Source organism: Natrix helvetica (assembly GCF_964273705.1).
Source record: "Natrix helvetica genome assembly, chromosome: 6".
Taxonomy (NCBI): Eukaryota; Metazoa; Chordata; class Lepidosauria; order Squamata; family Natricidae; genus Natrix; species Natrix helvetica.
In genome coordinates, this window is record NC_138553.1 from 44,583,210 (window position 1) to 44,602,720 (window position 19,511).

The 19,511-nt window shown below is 37.8% G+C and overlaps 2 protein-coding genes across 2 annotated transcripts; one reads left to right on the forward strand and one right to left on the reverse strand.

Moving 5' to 3' along the window:
* Nucleotides 1-320: 320 nt before the first annotated feature.
* On the forward strand, nucleotides 321-12,763 carry KRR1 (KRR1 small subunit processome component homolog). The gene is made up of 10 exons (XM_081956817.1): nucleotides 321-471; nucleotides 2,433-2,608; nucleotides 3,400-3,534; nucleotides 3,691-3,816; nucleotides 3,967-4,050; nucleotides 4,920-4,976; nucleotides 6,111-6,281; nucleotides 10,891-10,968; nucleotides 11,268-11,361; nucleotides 12,220-12,763. The coding sequence occupies exons 1-10, from the start codon at nucleotides 393-395 to the stop codon at nucleotides 12,366-12,368; spliced, it is 1,149 nt and encodes a 382-aa protein (XP_081812943.1). The 5' UTR covers nucleotides 321-392; the 3' UTR covers nucleotides 12,369-12,763.
* A 144-nt stretch (nucleotides 12,764-12,907) lies between these two features.
* GLIPR1 (GLI pathogenesis related 1) lies at nucleotides 12,908-18,908 on the reverse strand. The gene is made up of 5 exons (XM_081956819.1): nucleotides 18,590-18,908; nucleotides 16,698-16,940; nucleotides 15,351-15,460; nucleotides 13,490-13,572; nucleotides 12,908-13,273 (listed from the first exon to the last, which is right to left on the reverse strand). The coding sequence occupies exons 1-5, from the start codon at nucleotides 18,770-18,772 to the stop codon at nucleotides 13,134-13,136; spliced, it is 759 nt and encodes a 252-aa protein (XP_081812945.1). The 5' UTR covers nucleotides 18,773-18,908; the 3' UTR covers nucleotides 12,908-13,133.
* Between the last annotated feature and the right edge of the window lie 603 nt (nucleotides 18,909-19,511).

A 19,511-nucleotide genomic window follows, 5' to 3' on the forward strand; every position in this document is an offset into this window, starting at 1 on the left:
ATTTTAACCTTAGGGATTTTGATTAATTACATCCCAAAGAAAATCTAGAAAATGTTGTCTTAGAACTGCAAAACAAGAATTCTTATTAGATGGTTCTTATAAAGAAATCATAACCATGAAAGTATCTTCAGACTGTACTATTGCAAAGCATCCTTTGAAATTACGATTCGGGTTCATTTTATTGCCCACGCAAATTACAGACAAATACGAGGTAGCGTTTGGAAAGATTCGCCAGAGAAATTTACCGCAATTTTAAGTTACCTAATATTCTATTTTCGTATCTCTATGGAGGACTCCGCCGACCTCCCCCGTCCTCCCAGGTTCACCGCTTCCGTTTTGTCACGTGGCCGCTGAGAGGCGGAGATTCCGCGGCGTCGCGACGTGAGAGCAGCATGGCGGCCTCTGGGAAGGCTCAACGCCGGAAACGCGGAGCTGCGACCCAACTCCCCAAGACCGACAACACGGCTCCAGGTGATACCATCGTCCCGTGTCGAAGCGTGACTGCTAGTTGGACGTACTATGGTGGCTTCTGCTTCTTTTTTAAAGGAAGCACTTGGACGCATACGCTAATTTGTGTTGAAGTCGGTTGCAAATACTATGTTGGGGTCGCTGGCTCTTTGCTCCTCGGTTCTAATTACCGTAGCTGGGCTTCAAAATCCGCATCATTAAGAAATGCAAAGCACCTTTTAGCCGTCCGCATTTTTGCAGACCAGATGGGGTATTCTTATCCTCTATGTGTATGATAACCATGCAGTGGATGTCATTTATTTATTTTTAAATTAAATTCATCTTAGAATTATGTGCCTGACATTTATAGCTAACTTTTAGTGTGTTCAGATTTGTTTTTTCTTCAATATATTACTAATTGCTGTGAATGCTCTTAGGGCTAAAGTGCAAAATAGCTAAATTCTGAGTGGCTGTGCTTTTCTTTCAAGATAAGATGTATAAAGGCATACCGTAGTGTCAGCCTCCAGCAAGTTCTATATATGGGGAGACAAAGTAATTTTGTATGTCTAGAATGAGAGGGAACAGTCAAATCACTGGTGTCTGAAAGAAAAGAGGCATTGCTTCACTGTTACCTGTTGTGGGAGGGGTTGGTGGTGGTTTTTTGTTTTTTTTTGCAGCAGCAGCAAGTCTTAGTAAATGCTCTGCTTTTATAATTTTTTTCCAAAGCTGCAGTGTAAACATTCTGAAGAAGATTGCAAGAAAATACATAGAAGTCCCCAGTTATTTTTTTAAAAATGGCTTATTTAGAACTTAGAATAATTTTATTGTCATTTTGAATGTACACTGCCATCGGGCAGAAGACATCAAAGTATAGCCAGCCGAACAAATAGGTTTAAAAATAGTTTCTATCCTTGGGCTGTCAGACTTTTAAATACAACCACAATCACTCCATGCACATGCGGAAACATATGACTAGTTTTTTCTTTTTCTTTCTTTTTTCGTTTCTGCTATAATTTTGCACCAGTGAGGCTAAAACCAATTTCGTTGTATTTATTTTGTAAAATGACAATAAAGACTATCCTAATTGGCGTACATTAAAATAAAATTTCATTGCATATAGCTCCCTTTAATTATCCTTTTTATGAAAGTCTTGTATAGCTGCATTTATAATCGGTAATTGGTGGATTATGGTAGAATTGCCACCAACAAAGGGGCAAATACCGTATTTTTCAGAGTATAAGACACTTTTTTCCCTCAAAAAAGAGACTGAAAAACTGGGTGCGTCTTATACACTGAATACAGCATTTTTTGCCTCCCAAAACCCCGCCCCCTTCACCAAAATAGCTGTGCAGAAGGCTTTCAGAGAGCTCCTGGGGGCTGGGGAAGGCAGAAATGAGTGAAGAACAGGCCAGTTTTTGCTCAATTTTGCCCCCCCCCCCCCCTCAGGCCCCAGGAGTACTCTATAAGCCTCCTAAAAACTATGCATGCAATTTTTTTGACAAAAAACAGTCCTGTTTTCCCCAAAAACAGGCCATTTTTTGCTCATTTTTGCCCCCCCCCCCGGAGCACTCTGCAAGTCCCCTAAAGGCTATTCATACCTTTTGGGGGGGGGGGGGACAGGCCTGTTTTCGCAAAAAACGGGCCGTTTTGGGGAGGTTTGCAGAGTGCAAAACCTTTTTAAAAAAAATTTGCCTCTTGAAAACTTTGGTGCGTCTTATACTCCGATGTGTCTTATACTCTGAAAAATATGGTACACCACCTTGCCAGTTGTTCTTTTTCTTGCTCCAGATTGGCACTGTCATAGCACTCCTTCCTTTTGATCAGCTAGGGAGCCTCATTACTAGATGCACACTTGAGTGCTATTCTTTCTTTGAAGAGGTGGAATAGAACTTGTTACTGAACCTTCTGTCTCTCCAGCTAATAATCTTCAATCCAAATGTTTTTATGTTTGAAAGACATTGTAACATAAATATTTTTGCACACAGAAGATGAATCAGGACTTCTCACAGTGCCCGATGGATGGAAAGAACCACCTTTTACCAGAGAAGATAACCCTAAAGGGCTTCTGGAAGAAAGCAGCTTTGCTACTCTTTTCCCTAAATACAGAGAAGCTTACTTGAAGGAATGCTGGCCATTAGTGCAGAAAGCTTTGAATGAACATGTAAGAATCTTTACTTACACTTTTATAGAGATGTTTTCCATCTACGTAAAAAGCATAGATTTTGAGGAAAGTCATGACTTAGCTATATTGATGGATAACAAGTATTTACTATAGATGATTCTCTTTTTCACTGTCTACTTTGTGAATTCCCAAATATGGTCCATAAGCATCCTATTTCTGTATTCACTGCACAAGAGTTCCTATAATATTTAAATACAATGTGTATTATATCAGTTATTTAGAAATAAAAGTATTTCAGATGATATATTAATAAGCCTATGTTACAAACATGTTTGAAAGTAAAAGGGGTAATACTGATTCCAAGATTTTGATGTCCCCAGAGCAGGCTCTAATTAATGAGTTACATGCCTTAAAATGTGCCCATCTAATCATCCATCTGTTCTACCATTTGCTTCATTCTTCTGGCTCCAGTTTGACTTCCCAAGTAAAAAGTGCAGGCTATTTGGAGATGGCAGAGAATAGATAAAAAGGAAAAAGTAGGAAATAGGACCTGGAGATTTGAAAGGCTGTAGTGGAAGCATCATTGGAGCATGGGCCACGATCCCTAATTGACAACACAAATCCAAAGATTCTTCATATAACACCTTTTAATTTAAAAGAGCATCTGCTTAAGGTTTTTAAGTAAAACCCTTACCATTATGAAAATGTTTAGTTCTTCTTTGTTTCTAGATACCAATACTTTTTTTTGTTAGTAAATTTTATTAATCACATACATTTCTGAGATCATTTGTTCTGTTCTTCTAAGAATAGTTTGTTGTCTTATGCTACAGCATATAAATGCAGTTTTAGACCTAATTGAAGGAAGCATGACTGTCAGCACAACAAAGAAGACCTTTGATCCATATATCATCATCAGAGCCCGAGATTTAATAAAACTTATAGCCAGAAGTGTTCCATTTGAACAGGTTTGTTTTTCAATCTTTTCATACTTTAACTCTTTAATTTCAAGAGCTCTGATAACAAACTCAATCTGATTAAGAATCCTGATTCAAAAGTTTCCTAAAAGAAAATGAATATGTTATAATAAGATACTTGATTATATATCTCTGATTTCCATTCAGTCTGTACGTGTCCTTGAAGATGATATTGCATGTGACATCATTAAAATAGGGTCCTTGGTCAGAAATAGAGAAAGATTTATAAAAAGAAGACAAAGGCTTATTGGTCCAAATGGATCTACACTAAAGGTATGTCTTGTTTTTTTAACTCCTATGCATGCTTAGTCAAAAATAGGTCCTCTGTAAATATGATCTGAATGCTTGCTTTCATATTCAGTAAAATATATGCCTATGAGAATTGCATCCTGAAATGTATACTGTTCTCTTATTTTGATGTAGGCGCTAGAAATATTAACCAACTGTTATATCATGGTTCAGGGGAACACTGTTTCAGCTCTTGGACCTTTTAATGGTTTAAAAGAGGTAAGATCACCTTGGGATAGAACATTTTGCACATTCAGTTCAAGTATTTCATTTAAATTTGTTAATGTTATATATTAATATAAAATGAATATGCATTAAAAAGAAAGAATCTATATACTAGTCCATAATTGTAATAAAGATTTGATGTTGGGAAATTACCTAAGAAATCAGTAGTTGTATTGAAGTTCTATATATTGTATTAACATAATTTTATCTAATAAGCTAAACTCTATGGTTATACTGTGCAAGACAAAACATGATATAGATGGAGCATTGTAGCAAAATGTCTTGCTGTCAGAAATCTGAAAGTTGCCAAAGAAATCACAGTGTGCAACTTAAGAATAGAATACAAATTTGACCTGATACAAATTCTTGCACACTGGTAGGCCTTTGTGCAATATATATAATTTAACTACCAATCTCCTGTTCCAGATTATATCTTCATTAGTTTTTTTACATGGCTAAAGGATACATAATCATACTTACAGAAAATAACATTGTTTTAAAAATAATCTTCCAGTGTTAGAAATGTAATCATCTAGGAATTAGATATTTTAACTCAGGGTAACTAACTTGTATCTTACAGGTTACATGCAGCCTTTACCATTCATTAGCAATTCCAGAATTTTCTCCCCCTTCAGAGTATAAGATACCAGTTTTGTCTCTTAACATCCCCCGCTCTCTTACTGCCCAACAAAAAATATCCAAAAGGAGAAATAGAACCTAAATTTCAGTCCTACAACTGCAGGACTTGGACAGGGCAGAAACAGTGTACAGTATGTGGCCACATGGCTGAAAAAGTTTGCTCACCTTTGGTTTAAATCATTAAAATTAATCAGTTTGCAATGTTGTCTTTTTAAAAAAAATAGGTTAGGAAAGTTGTTTTGGATACCATGAAGAATATTCATCCCATATATAATATCAAGGTAAAATAAAAATATTTGATCTAAAATTATTTTGGCTGACTTGTTGATATGTTATCTTTTTAGCAACGCTTTGAACATGCTGTGTTTTGGGCAGAGGAGTTGTATGTTTTCCCAGAATTCTGCAGTGAAATTGATTGAATTGAATCCCAAACCCAATATTCAGTAGACATCAGGGAATAATAATAAACCCATCAAATAAAAATAAATTAATAATATCAGTTCTACAGAATGTGGGTTATAATTCTGACTTATTGTAAGCCATGGCCAGAGAACAAGGGAATGCAGTAACTTTGCATCCTGAATTGATTCTTAGATGTTTTATTTTCAGTTTCCCTGCTGTTCAAAATGGCTCCATCTGCCCAAGGGAGAGTCCCTGAAAAGATCGTGGAAGTTTTTTATACCTAGCAGCCTCTCAGTCAGAAGAGTATAGATTACAAATTCATTTGAACACAAAATTCAAATAAATGTGCAATTTGCTTTTTGTTTTTTGCCGTTTATTGGTTCTACAGGTAGTCCTTGACATACAATCACAATACAGTCCAGAATTTTGGTCATATGTCATCGGGATCATTAAGCGGGTCACCACATGGCATGGCTCAACTTTAGGACCATGTCATGGCTTTCCTTAAGTGACCATGCAGATTGTTAAATAAAGCCTGGGGTACCTCAGGCAGTAAAGCAATCCTCATCTAGTGCAACCACATGCAAGTTATGGGGGTGTTATAGTGTGGCTGCTTCCATTTAAATGGAAATGGCTTCCTCTATTGAAGCCAATCTCCTTTAGGAATGTGTGCTTTTGTTTCAACCCACAAAACTCAAGCCAAAACCTCTTAAATCCATTGGACTTAGCAGCCATACTGAAAAGCGATTAAGTCTCTTTGTTCAGCAGTCAATTTTGAATATTTGATGAAGGAACTGTCACATCAAGAACTACTTTAAAAAAAAATCACCTGAAGAGAAGGAGTCATTAAATTGAGCTAATAGTTACTTATAATTGGATCACTTTCTCCTGTATTAATATGTACAGTTATTAAATTAGTCTATTTTATATCTGTGATATGATACCTGATTTTTCCTTAGGCCAGATAATAAGAGTTTTTCTTCTAACTGTTTGATTTTTTAATATGTTTGAAGACACTAATGATTAAGAGAGAATTATCAAAAGATCCTGAATTAAGATTGGAAAACTGGGAACGTTTTTTGCCCAAGTTCAAGCATAAGAATTTGAACAAGCGGAAGGAACCAAAGAAGAAAAATGTCAAGAAAGAATACACTCCCTTCCCACCTCCACAACCAGAGAGTCAGGTCTGTTTAATCTGAAATTTTACTGAACAACCTAAAGCCTTGGTGGTGAACCTATGGTATGCTTTGGGCACTCAATCAGAAAAGGTTAGCCATCAGTGACCTAAAGGAATTTTCTGACAGCTAATGCCTTTAGTACATGGATACCAAACTATGATGTAACAGATGTTTAAGAGAGAAGGTAGCCTTCAAATGTGGCTAGTGAGAGAGATGGGCGGTCCCAAAATGTAATGAATAAATAAATGATAACTATATCAGGGGTGTCACACTCAAGGCCCGGGGCCGGATCCAGCCCGCAGGATGCTTAAATCTATTCTGTGGGGCCGACCTTGAAATATCAAAGGACCAGCCCACGGTGCTTCTGCTGGCCAAGACAAGCCTCCTGCAGCACATTGCCGGCCAAAAACAGCCCGTGCGGACACCCCACAAGGCCCCGACGCCTGTTTTTGTCCGACAGTGTGCTGCGGGAGGTGTCCTTACAGCAGAGGTGGGTTCCTACCAGTTCACACCGGTTCAGTAGAACCGGTACGTTAAATCTACCGAACCAATTAGAAGAGGTTCCACCGGTGGACCCAGAAGTAAGTTCAGGAACATCTGCCCCGGCCCTGTCACTCGCTCGCTCACCCCCACCCGTCCAGAAGCCACTCCATTGCTTGCTCCCCCCACCCATCTGCACTATCCTAGCTGCACCCACCGCTCACTGATTGGCTACCTCACCAATCGCCCCGCCCACCTCTAAGAACCCTATCTAAACCCACTTAGTTTTTTTCCTGCTTGGCTCTCTATTGCTGCCTGCCGACTCCGAGGAGGTAAGTAAGCTGCAACTAAGCGTTTTTGCCCAAGTTCAAGCATAAAAATTTGAACAAACGGAAGAAACCAAAGAAGAAAAATGTCAAGAAAGAATACACTCCCTTCCCACCTCCACAACCAGAGAGTCAGGTCTGATGCGGGGATCCCAGGCTTGCTTATAGCGCAGAGCCGCAGGGCCACCAGAAAGCAGGGGTGGAGATGGCGGCGGGAGCTTACGCGGTGTGGCTGGCGTCTTTGAGAAGTTTGGGGACCTCGGAAGGCCTTTGCAAGGTCCCCGGACTTGCCTAAGATGCCTGGCTGCCAGAAAGCACGAGCGCGGGGGTGGGGATGGCGGCGGGAGCTTACGTGGCGCAGCCGGCATCTTTGACAAGTTCGGGGACTTCGCAAGGCCTTTGCAAGGTCCCGGACTTGCCTAAAATGCCTGGCCGCCAGAAAGCATGGGCGCGGGGACGGTAGCAGGAGCTTATGCTGTGGGGACAGCATCTTTGACAAGTTTGGGGACTTCGTAAGGCCTTTGCAAGGTCCCCGGACTTGCCTAAGATGCCTGGCCGCCAGAAAGCACGGGCACAGGGATGGGGACGGCGGCGGGAGCTTACGCAGCGTGGCTGACATCTTTGACAAGTTTGGGGACTTCGCAAGGCCTTTGCAAGGTCCAGACTTGCCTAAAATGCCTGGCCGCCAGAAAGCATGGGCGCGGGGGTGGGGATGGCAGTGGGAGCTTATGTGGCGCGGCCAGCATCTTTGACCAGTTCGGGGAACTCGCAAGGCCTCGGCATTTTTTGCATCGGGGCATGCTGCAAGAGAGAGGGAGTGAACACCTTTTCCGAATTGTTGGTGGTGGAGGTGTGGGCCCATGCTCAGCAAAGCAAGTCTGGGGAATTTGCGCCGGCCGGAAAAGGTCTTCACTCCCTCTTGCAGCATGCCCCGATGTGAAAAATGCCGAAATTGGCGCACTTGGGGCTGCTGCTGCGATGTCCAGGGAGACTAAACCAAGCCGCACGTCTCTCCCAGCCGCTTTCACGGCTTTCCGGAGCGCCAAGAATCTTCGCGCTCTTTTCTGCGCTCTCCTCAGCTCCTCACGACTGCAATAGATGTCCATTAGCCCCCAAAAAGCCGAGGAGAGCGCGGATAAGAGCGCTTCGACCCCCGGGAGGGAGTGGGCCAGGGGGAGCATAAAGGGAGCCGCAGCTCCTCTGGGAATGGAGGGAGAGGAAAAAAGTTGGGATTCTCCCTGCTGCAGCCTTTAAATGGCAGAGAGAAGCCGCACTCCCCCCTCCCTCCATTCCCAGAGGAGCTGCGTCGCCAGGGAGACAGCCAGTGCAGGTAAGCCGTGTGGTTGCTCCGATCGCACGGGCACTCCACCAGCTTGGGTGCAGCCAGACCGGAGAAGTTTCTCTTCTCAGAAATGTCTTCTCAGAAGTAAAGCTGTGGCAGCCTGCCTGTCCCTTTCATGTACTTCGACCCCCGGGAGGGAGTGGGCCAGGGGGAGCATAAAGGGAGCCGCAGCTCCTCTGGGAATGGAGGGAGAGGAAAAAAGTTGGGATTCTCCCTGCTGTAGCCTTTAAATGGCAGAGAGAAGCCGCACTCCACCCTCCCCCCATTCACAGAGGATTGCTGTTCCCTTTATGTGAATGTAATGTGATATTTTGCAAGGACTGGGAAATCTCTCATGCAGTCTTTGAACAAGAAAAATATATTTGAATGTTAATGGGGGAAACAGGTGGGCTAATTATAATCTTAAACTATTTTTGGCTTACTATACAGATAATTTAGTGCAAAGCCATGCACAACAGTATTAGATTTCTGTGGTTTTATCTTTCTTGATTGGTTTTGGGGAGAGCTATGGAAAGCTAAAACAAAAGCTGTGTAACAAGAAAGCGTAAAACATTCCTTTGGATTCATTGGAGAATTAAACCCAAACATTACAAAGGAGAGAAGTTTCATATCATGCAACTTTCATCAAAACTGTTTCACATGCCCTTAAATCTTGAGGGAGGAGGGGGACACAATAGTGAACATCTAGGAAGTAGGGTAGTAGTGGCAAATATCTTAGAATAATATTGTGCTGCAAGTATTATAAATTGTTCAGCAATAATTTAACTAAAAGAATTGTGCATACTATATATAAATTGTTACTTCTTAGCAGGAAGTCCAATATTTTTTTTCTTCGGATTTTCCCATTTGGCTGAGTTTTTCAGTACGCCGACATACTATTCTTTTTTTATTGGGGATATATTTATTGGGTTTCAGTCTCCCATCAGTTAAGAAGACAAGAACTGCAAAGCAGGTGGTTGTGTGCAAATATCATAAGTATTTTTGGAATGTATGTGTGATGCTACCATTGTGAATTTCTTGTTAAGAACACTTATCAAGTTTTAATATTATGACTGTCTAACTTATTTAGAGGGCGAGTGCTTGCTTGTTGCAGGAAAGTACAAATGCCATAAGCAAAATACCTGTTTACTCAAAGGTATATTCCTGCTTAAATTGCTTGATATCAGTGTGCAGAAACTTTAAATTGTATAGTTCACAGCAATACAGTAACCTTATATAGCAGTGACTACTCTTGGCTGTTTCTGCTTCCAAGTGATGCTTTTGAAATCTTCTGGAACATATTAGGGATTTCTGCACTGAGAAGCAGAAGGATGGACTCTCGCCTTTATGATGGGCTTTTGAGACACTGGAAAGCAGTGGGAACTTTTGCTACTTCTAAGTACTTCCAAATCCAATAAGAAATTGATTATCTTTCCTTGAGCCTCTTTATGCAGGGACAGGGGCAGAAAAATTCTTCAAAGAAATGGAAACAGTGAGTGAGTGTGTGTGTGTTTGTGCATGTTTGTGTGTGTTTGGAGGGGGGTGGTTTCTGATATGTAGGATTGGAATATAACTTATTGGCCCTGGATTTTGAGGGTGGAGGGAAGTTGCAGAAGCTGAAATGCGGTTGGGACAGACTGGGGAGTCCTATGTTTTCTCTCTTTTACATTTTCAGAGATTATATACAGTATAAAGAGTTAACAGTTGCACTGATTGTACTTTATGTTTGTGTACACAAAACAAAGAACAGGTAGTTCAGCACATGGCTGAAAAGCCACTCTCACCCAGTCACATGGCCGGCAAGCCACTCCCACTCAGTCACATGGCCAGCAAGCCACTCCCACCCAGTCACATGGCCGGCAAGCCATTCCCACCCTGTCACATGGCCGGCAAGCCATTCCCACCCAGTCACATGGCCAGCAAAGCCACTCCCACAAAGCAGGCCACACCTACAGAAGAGGTTCTAAAAATTTTGAAACCCACCACTTCCGTACAGTTTCTCTTCCCCCCTGCTCCCCACCCCACCCCCATCTGCTGGCCCATGGAGAACTACTAATGATCCGGCCCTCGAAGAAATCCAATTTGATACCCCTGCTCTACACCATCTGGATGGTACAGGTTCCCCATTCCTTATTTTAGTGCATTATGAAATTTAACCAAGGTTTCCCTACAAATATAGCCTAAAGATAACAATAACCAATTGCAGTTTATTAGAAATAATTGTCTTTCATTGCAATATATGTGTGCATAGATTTGCTACCCAAAATGAACAGGTTAAATCAATAGTATAAATTGATTGTGCATAAATGAAAAGTGTTTTATGTTTAACTTTTCAATTTTAATATCACTTGGCTTTGATGTTGCAGTATGAAAACTATTAACTTCTGATTTTTTAAATAAGGAATCATAGCAACTTATTTTTTAAAATATGTAAACAAGGCAACAGTTTTTACTGTGGAATATGTATGCTCATGTACTATTTTTACAGGTTGATAAAGAATTAGCAAGTGGTGAATATTTCTTGAAAGAAAGTCAAAAGAAGCGTAAGAGAATAGAAGAAATAAAGGTACAGTCCCTTAATTTCTTTGTTAATTAATTAATTAACAATTTCTTTGTTATAGTTTCTGGTTGTGTCCGGAACAAAGATTAATTTGTTAATTGAAATATGCATTTAATTTTGTGTGTACTTAATTTTGTATTATAAATAAATGTTTTAATTATATATATATACCACACACACACCACACATAAATATGTACATATATAAATATGTATTTAATTTTGTACAACCAATTTCATTGCATTTAAGTACAATGACAATAAAAATTATACTATATATGCTACATGATCTTTTTTTATTTTTAGGCAAAGCAAGCAGAAGCAATTAACAAGCGACAAGAAGAGAGAAATAAAGCTTTTATTCCACCTAAAGAAAAGCCTGTTGTAAAACCAAGGAAAAGTAAGATTGGTTTCTTATTATTCTTAATGTTTTATAAAGACCAGTCTTCCTATTGAGAGGAAGCATTTTGATCTGTTACTTACAGAATAAATTAATACTTCCAGGGCTCTCTGTTGGGAAGACTCAGGGCCAAAATTGCAAATGGAAGTTTAATTTTATAAAAATATAATTATATTCTAATCCAAGGAAATAGATTGGTTTTTTGAAATGCATATGGTATTAAGAATATCTCTTGACATTTACATTTTGAAAATGCCTGAAAAGTTAATTTATACAATTAAGTTGTGATATGCAAGACCAAGAACTGATTCTCCCCATAAATATTATTTTAAGCAAGGTGGGATAAATTAAAGTTCACTGATATTAAAGGACTCTCCTCCTTAGCATGGACTCTATCTACCTTTTGTAGACAAAAACAGTTACAAAATTCCTTTGTAAAGTTACCTTCAGATAACTTCTATTTCTATTCTCCCATGGTTCCTATTCTCTCAGCATAGTTCCTATGCTGACTGATTAAATATTTGTTTTAAGACCAAGCTTACTATTCAGAGTATTAATAGCTAGATAAATCTAAAATACTATATTAATAGGCCTTGGAAGTTATTTAAGTTTAATTCATAACTTTGGATCCAAAATCTATCTTTTGAATTAAAAGCTTACATTGTAAAATAATCTCTTTTAGCAACATCTTTGTAGGGCACTTTAATATAACTGGATTCATTAGCTTGGCATCTTAACTGATTTTTTTGTGTGCATTTTATGCATTCACTGAAAAGTTAATGTGTTTGTTATGCTTGGAAATGTTTTCCATAATTCTTGGATAAGGCAATAAGAAAAATATACTCTTTTACTCTGTAGAAACAACTGAAACAAAGATTGATATTGATGCAATTAAAGAAAAGATTAAAAAAGCAAAGAAGAAGAAGCTTGGAGCACTACCAGAAGAAGAAGTTAAATTAAAAATTGCAGCAGGTGAAAAGAAAAAGAAACCATCTTTAAAGCTATAGCACTTCACGTTTTGCAAGGAGGAAATCTATGAACTCAGTTAATGTAGAAGATGAGAAGTTGCATTCCATGAAGGAAGGAAAATACCTTTCCATAATTTTAATCTAAAACTGATATCTTGCTCTGTTGTATTTTAAGCAATATGGGAAATATTTCCATACATGTGATATCCATTAGAATAAACAGTTGACTTTTAGCTATTGGTGTAAAAGTGGCAGTATACACAGGATTATCATTGAGAAGATTTTATGCAGTATATAAATACCAACAAACTTGGATTTATTTGTTTTATTACATGGGACTCTGAAAAATTGTTATCTAGAACATTACAAAAAATAACAGGTTTTCTGAGTGGCAGCTGAAACATTTTCTAAATAAATGTATATTGCTTCATTAATTGATGGTTTTTGTTTACTAGACTTTCATAAACTATTTATATATTTCCTCAATATTTTTGGAAGGGGACTGCTTTACGTTTTGTTTATATTACTGGAGAATTTTGCTTTCCAAATGCTGGTTGCAGTTGAATGTTGAGTTACTTTTTTCATTCAGATCAACAAAGAGTAGAATGTTACTTTGTGAATGTTGTTGTCAATAATAACTTTATATTCATTGCATGTTTACCTGTGGAAGATCTTTTTCTGCTACTTGTACTTTTTTAATTCCTAAAAAAACATTTTGAAAATGTATCTAAAATCATGGATGTCTTACTATTCTTATCAATTCATTGTTTAATACCTTACAAAAGTGCTTATTTTTGTTCCAATTTATTTATACATATCCATTCTGGGATAATGTTGCTTCAGAAAAAAGACAGTTACAAAAGTTATTAAAAATGAAGATATTCTCAGGACTAGAACAATGATGTAGTAGGAATCACTATCTGGCTTCTTCACCCATACTTCACCTACAAATAAATTATTTAAATAGGTTATTTACAGTTGCATCTAGATTAATGACAAATCAATATAAACATAAGAAACTTGTAATTTTGGAGCTTTCTAGCTAGATAATTTAAGATTGGTATTTCATTCATGGAAGTTCTGTTTTGAAATGTTTTTTTTTAAAGACCCTAACTTATGACAGGAAAGGAAGAAATGCATGCTTGACACCTTTTACTTACCACAAAGTCTGTCTATGCAAGGCTCCTTGTAACATTCACTGCATGTTGCTCCTGATTTATATGGCCATCTTGGATAATTCCCACTGCAAAACAATAATTTTGTCAGCTCACTTGATACAGAGACAGGAGAGAAGGTTGAACCACTCTTCTTTCAGGTCAGTGCTTTAGCTGAATTATAATCTGGAATAATTTTTGGTAAGTACTGGTCATTAAAACCACAGAATGGTGTTATTAGACACTAACACAGCCAAATACAACAGACGTTTGCTTACATTTAAATCAATGAAATGGACCCTTGAAACTGAAGCTAGAAACCTATTTGCCAGTATTCTTTACTATTTCCAAATTATTTCATTTTGATTTATGAAAGGACGTTGAATTAGATTGAATTGTCCAGTTTATATTAAAGGCAAAAATGGTTATTAAATATTCATATATTTATTAAATATAGTGTTAAGTGCAATGAATTCCTTCTTTGTCAGCCTTTATGTTCTACTATTGTCACCTTACATAAAAGGGGGATTGAATACCAACTTTGCTTTAAACATTTCAAACCACTAAATAAGTAATAGTATTTAAGTATAGTATTCCCCAGTTTTTATGTGCTCAACACCAATAAACGGACAAATGTTTTTAAAAAATCACTGACCATATCAGTGACATCTATAATTATCAAAATACTATCTATTAAATGAGTAATAGAGAAATTGACATAGTGGCCAGAATTTGAAGGTAACACATGAACAAAGATTAATAGTGCTTTCATGGAACTTTTTGCTTTATTTTTGCTTTGCTTGTTCTAATTCTATTGCTGATAATATTTGAAGTTTGTGTTTATGCAAGTTTAATGATTCAGTGGAGTTGGAGTCTACAGTTCCCACCCATCTTGAATCTCTCGACTTTATATTCTCCATGATGGGTTTTAATGAGAGATTCTTTTAAGATGTTAGTTTTAGGCTACTATACGTTTTGTCCAATACTTTTTTTTGTTTCTACATAAAGTTACAAAGGAGTTTATACATTATAACTTGTGCTACTGATCTGCTCTCCAGAGAGGGAAGAAAGCTACTTCTTTTCTTAGCCACATACTTCAAAACTACTAGGAACAGGAAGTGACATAGCATTTATTTTATTTCCACTTTTTTTGCTAGCAAGTAAGGCCACAGGCTGTGTGAGACTTATCTCTCATATTGTATTAAAAGGGTGAATACCAGGTAAAGGTCTCCAAGAAAATATGTCATGGAACTGTAACTACAATAATAAGACACTAAGGCAGGGTCAAGATGTGTAAAATCAGAAGACTTTAGGATATGTCTTTTTCTCTCTTTCAACTACATTTCTATCTGCCTTTTTAAAAAATCCCAGAGTGCCTTAGTTCCTCACCTCATTAAAAAAAAAAAAACAGGTCCTTGGCAGTAACAAATAATTACATCCACCAAAATAAAATGAAGCTCAGCTGAGAATTTTTATTATTTGAAAAGCTTATAACATTAACAGAGTTGGAAAGGACCTTATATAGGTCATCTAGTCCAACCCCCTGCCCAAGCGGGAGACCCTGCACCATTTCTGACAAATGGCAGTCTAATCTCTTCTTGAAAGCCTCCAGTGATGAAGCTTCCACAAGCTTCCAAAGGCAATCTGTTCCATTGGTTGAATGTTCTCACTGTCAGAAAATTTATCCTTATTTCTAGATTGAATCTCTCCTTGTTCAATTTCCATCCAGTATTCCTTGTCTGGCCTTTGGGTGCCTTGGAAAATAGCTTGACCCCTTCCTCTCTGTGGCAGCCCCTCAAATATTGGAACACTGCTATCATGTCTGCCATAGTTCTCTTCACTTTAAATTGCAATTTAAAATTCTTACCCAGGTCCATAGTCACAAATGAAGTGTGCAGCATTAGATCCACCAAAGCCTTGTACTATAGGACAAAAGTGAACAGCACAGCCAACTTTGTAAGTTTCTGCCCAAACCATCTGAAAATAAAATAGTAAATTCTGTGGTAATTTATTGTACATGATGGTATTTTCTGTGATTATTTAGTGTATATGATTAGGCCACAGTTGTGCTAAAAATTGGACACCTGCTATGTAGCATTGTCTTTAATGATGATCACTTATAATGTTAATGCTCAAAGAATTAATTTACAGGCATATTAAATAAATTGCTGAGAACTAATATATTGAAGTAGGCTTAACAAACTTATATGAAGTACTCTTGCTGCTTTTCCTGACCAAACTCACTGCTGCTGTTTTTTTCAGACAGGATGCATAGACTTAGATTGTGAAATTATTTTGAAAACACCACTTCTCTTATTTTTTCATATCTAAATACTAATAAAACTTTTCAGAATAAATTTCAGCTTTTTTACATACACACTGGGATGGGGATAGGGAAGTATAGTGTGATGAACTTGTAGGTTTATTATGACTGAAAAGTGTTTCCTTAAACATATGGAAAATTGTTTCCATGGTCAGAGATGTGAATAAATGAGATTCAACTTTTATTTGCTCCCAAACTACTTATATACTAAAAACAACTGATGAAAACTTCTCCGTGACTTTATCATTCCATCAAGGATCATTAGAAATGGAGGATTTCTGATTTATTAGCTAGACCCAAAATATTAGAGAAGGAACGTTTTCTGTGATTGGACAAAGCAATATATTGTGTATTTCTTTTTCTTTCAGGTTATTAAATAAAACAGATGCAAGAATAGCTAGTGAGTTGCTGTTAAGCTTGAGATTGGGTTCGATGGCAGTGCCACGGCAAATGCCAACAGGGATAAGTAAGGCACAAAGCCATTGGGCCATGGAAAATGGAGATTATTTTTTAAAAGTTGGGATTGGTGGGGTGGGATTTGTGATGGCTCAACGTTTGCCTTTATAGATTGGTCACTTTTTTTTGCCTAGGCAATTTTAAAGTACAATTGCAGGCTTGCCAAGTTGAATCAAGCAATTTGGAAGTTGTAACCACATTAGTCATTTTTTAAAAAATAACTGCCAACCAGAGGTGTGTTCCTACCGGTTTGGACCGGTTGAGCCGAGTCAGTAGTAACTTGGTCTGCCACACCCCCGAACAAGTGCGCACCAAGTGTCAAGCGCCGCATCAAGTGCGTCCCTGAGCAAACCGACCGTAGCAGCAGCCAGAACCCACTCCTGGTGTCAACTGCTATTTTTAGAAGTCATATGCAAGATATAATTAATGACTTACCTGAGTATAGTGCCCACATACATGTTTACAACTTCGAGTAGCATAATTATAATGTTGGACTTCACTGTGCCAAGAAGTGAGGGCTGAAGTCACATTAAAATATCCAATGGTTCCAGTCCAAATATTTTCTCCAACTATTGTGAAGTTTGGGTGGGCCTTCCCTGTCTTGAGATCAGGATTATGATTAAAATGGCATATATTTGCCCAGCCAAGAGCAGTCTTTGCAAGATCATGGTCCCAGCTCTACAAAAACATAATATATATTATGATCACTTTATTTGGTATTCTTGGATTATTTTTTAAAATAATGCAATTGTCTTTTACAAAGTAATTTCCCATCCCACCCTGCCACATACCGGTAAATTTGTATATAATTTTTATTCCTGTTCTAACTCACTTCTACTGCGGATTGGGGAATATATAAACCAGAATGTTCAATGCCTCCTGCCCTGGCTTTGCACTCTGCTTTGTACTTTTTACAAAAATGAGCTAGTTGCCTGCTCGTTCCTGACTCATCAGTATGGATATGAATGTAACTATATAAATAGATGTGCAAAAATGTAAAAATTTGACATTATTATGCATTGCACTGTACCATATGTTGTGGAATAAACTACAACTACACTAAGACAAAATCAAATAAATCATTATGTAATCTGCGAAGCCAAACTAAAATACTAGTTTTGAAGAAAAGTCAGGAAAGGCATAAACATTATTTTATATACTATCCTTTTCTTTAAAAAGTAACAGGCTGTTAGGGGGGAGGGGATTCTGTGGGACCATGTTCATTTTGCATCACACTGGTTGTGATTTTATTCTCACACCTGCTATTTAAAATTTGCCTCAATAGCTGGTCACATTAAATGGGATACACATTTAATCTCTGGTTAGATACTGGTTCTCAGCCTTTCATCTGAGTTCAACCATGTGTGTAGTCCATTTTCATAAATGGCTTCACTGGATCAAGAAATCCCTCATTGGTTAGATTTACTCCCAGGGTATTCAGATTGAACTGATTCTAGCCAATCACTTGGGTAGAACTAGAACAACTAAAGCCAAGCCTTTTGTATGTAGACCACCAAGAAAGGGATAGGTGAAACAGCCCATATATTCACTACAGAGCTCCATGCCAAGGCCCAGAATGAAACATACACCTCAAACATTGAGTGGCTTGTGATATTATGAAGCATTGCCAACATGTTCTTGAAGCCAAGGTTCATGGGATGCTAGTAACATTTCTTGGAGAAAGTGGGTGAAACTTGGTATTCCTTAAATAATAACTTTAGACCCAATTGGTGTGATTGTTTGCTGCATAAATGATTGGTAAGTTTAGTGACACGATTAGCAGAACCTGACTCTGATACAATACCAAATTTGTTCCTCCCAGAAAAAGGGAGGAAATGTAATGTAGTGCAAAAAATGGGCACTCTTTGAGATTTCTGAATTAATTATATAATTTCATTATTTTTGAATTTGGCATACAACCAAGCAGATGGTCTTGGGTGATAGAGACATATTTAAGGAGAAAAAAAGATTAGTGCTTTGTTTGAAAATGTGCCTTACCTGCTCAGAAAAGAGATAAATGAATGTTAGGACAACAAAAAGGACCTAAAGGCTTAAAGTGTAACTGGTATTTTGACTAGCTATATCTCCCATAGCAACTATTTTGCCAAAAGTGGGAGTCCTCACAGCTTCCATTTGGAATTGATGTTTGCTATACGCTCTCAAAATTTCCAAAGTTTCAAAAGAAACAAAATTAGTACCAAGCCTTGTCAGAGAATTAGTTTCAGCATAGCAAAATTATCTTAAAAGAACTAGAAATATCTAAGCCAATTCTAAACCTGCAGGAAGTATGCATTGTACATTGCTACAGATTATGATGATTTCCTTACCATCCGTTTCATGTTGCTAGCTGGTGGGTCCACCATTGATCGGAATCTATTATGCACTCTGACACATTCTTCAATAAACTCTGCATTTTCAATATCCGGTAAGGTATGCTGGGTATAAAAACAACAGCACACTTGCAGTTTCAGGAATAATAAAACACCAAAGATCAGGCCTTTTCCCGTCATTCTGGGCTGCTACACAATCAGCCAAAATAGTTTAAACAAAAGCCAAGTCGTTAGGGTTATTCCTTTTGACAACTTCTGCTTGGCTTTCACTTCATCTTTCTTTGGTTCCGTTGTTAAGGATAAAAGCACCCGGAAATGAATTTAACAAATACCTTCAGGCTGAAGGCAGGGCCTAGTGATGAGTCATTTTCACCCCTGAATTTCTCCTTTTCGTACACTCTCTTGTATAATCCTTCCTATTTTGTATGTAAATCTTAAGTAATGAAATAACATTTAACATTAACAAAATTAGGATAGAAAGAGTATTGACACTTGAAATTTTTTGTTACTGATGGACAAGTTTCCTAGGAATACTATGAATAGCCAATAAAAGCAAAAATAATAATCATAAAAGAAAAAAGTCCTCATTTGAGGGATAAATGAGTGGGCTCACATTATACTTCAGGTAGATTATGTAAAGACACATTGAGAAGTCCATGTTGCTGGAATGTGTAGAAAAAAAGAAAAAAGTATGAACAGCAGTTAAATGAATGGACCTGATTAGAATGGCAATAGGTCTTCTGTTGAAAGACTTAAAAAGCCAGGTTGGGATCAAATCATTCTGGAAAAGGTCCTTCTGTGTGATTGATTTAAGAATCAATACAAACATGATGCAAACATTCAACAAAATATTCGATCAGGCAAATATTCATTGTATGGAACTTCCTTCTGCCACCACATCTCCTTCATATGAAGGTAT

What these genes read in the sequence shown, in the direction of transcription:
- KRR1 (XM_081956817.1), top strand. Translation starts at nt 393, where the DNA reads ATGGCGGCCTCTGGGAAGGCTCAACGCCGGAAACGCGGAGCTGCGACC. An exon ending in CAAATGGATCTACACTAAAG is followed by an intron (nt 3,817 to 3,966) that starts GTATGTCTTGTT and finishes ATTTTGATGTAG; the next exon opens with GCGCTAGAAATATTAACCAA. An exon ending in CTCCACAACCAGAGAGTCAG is followed by an intron (nt 6,282 to 10,890) that starts GTCTGTTTAATC and finishes CTATTTTTACAG; the next exon opens with GTTGATAAAGAATTAGCAAG.
- GLIPR1 (XM_081956819.1), bottom strand. Translation starts at nt 18,772, where the DNA reads ATGACGGGAAAAGGCCTGATCTTTGGTGTTTTATTATTCCTGAAACTG. An exon ending in TATGTGGGCACTATACTCAG is followed by an intron (nt 15,461 to 16,697) that starts GTAAGTCATTAA and finishes TTTTATTTTCAG; the next exon opens with ATGGTTTGGGCAGAAACTTA. An exon ending in TTGCATAGACAGACTTTGTG is followed by an intron (nt 13,274 to 13,489) that starts GTAAGTAAAAGG and finishes ATTTATTTGTAG; the next exon opens with GTGAAGTATGGGTGAAGAAG.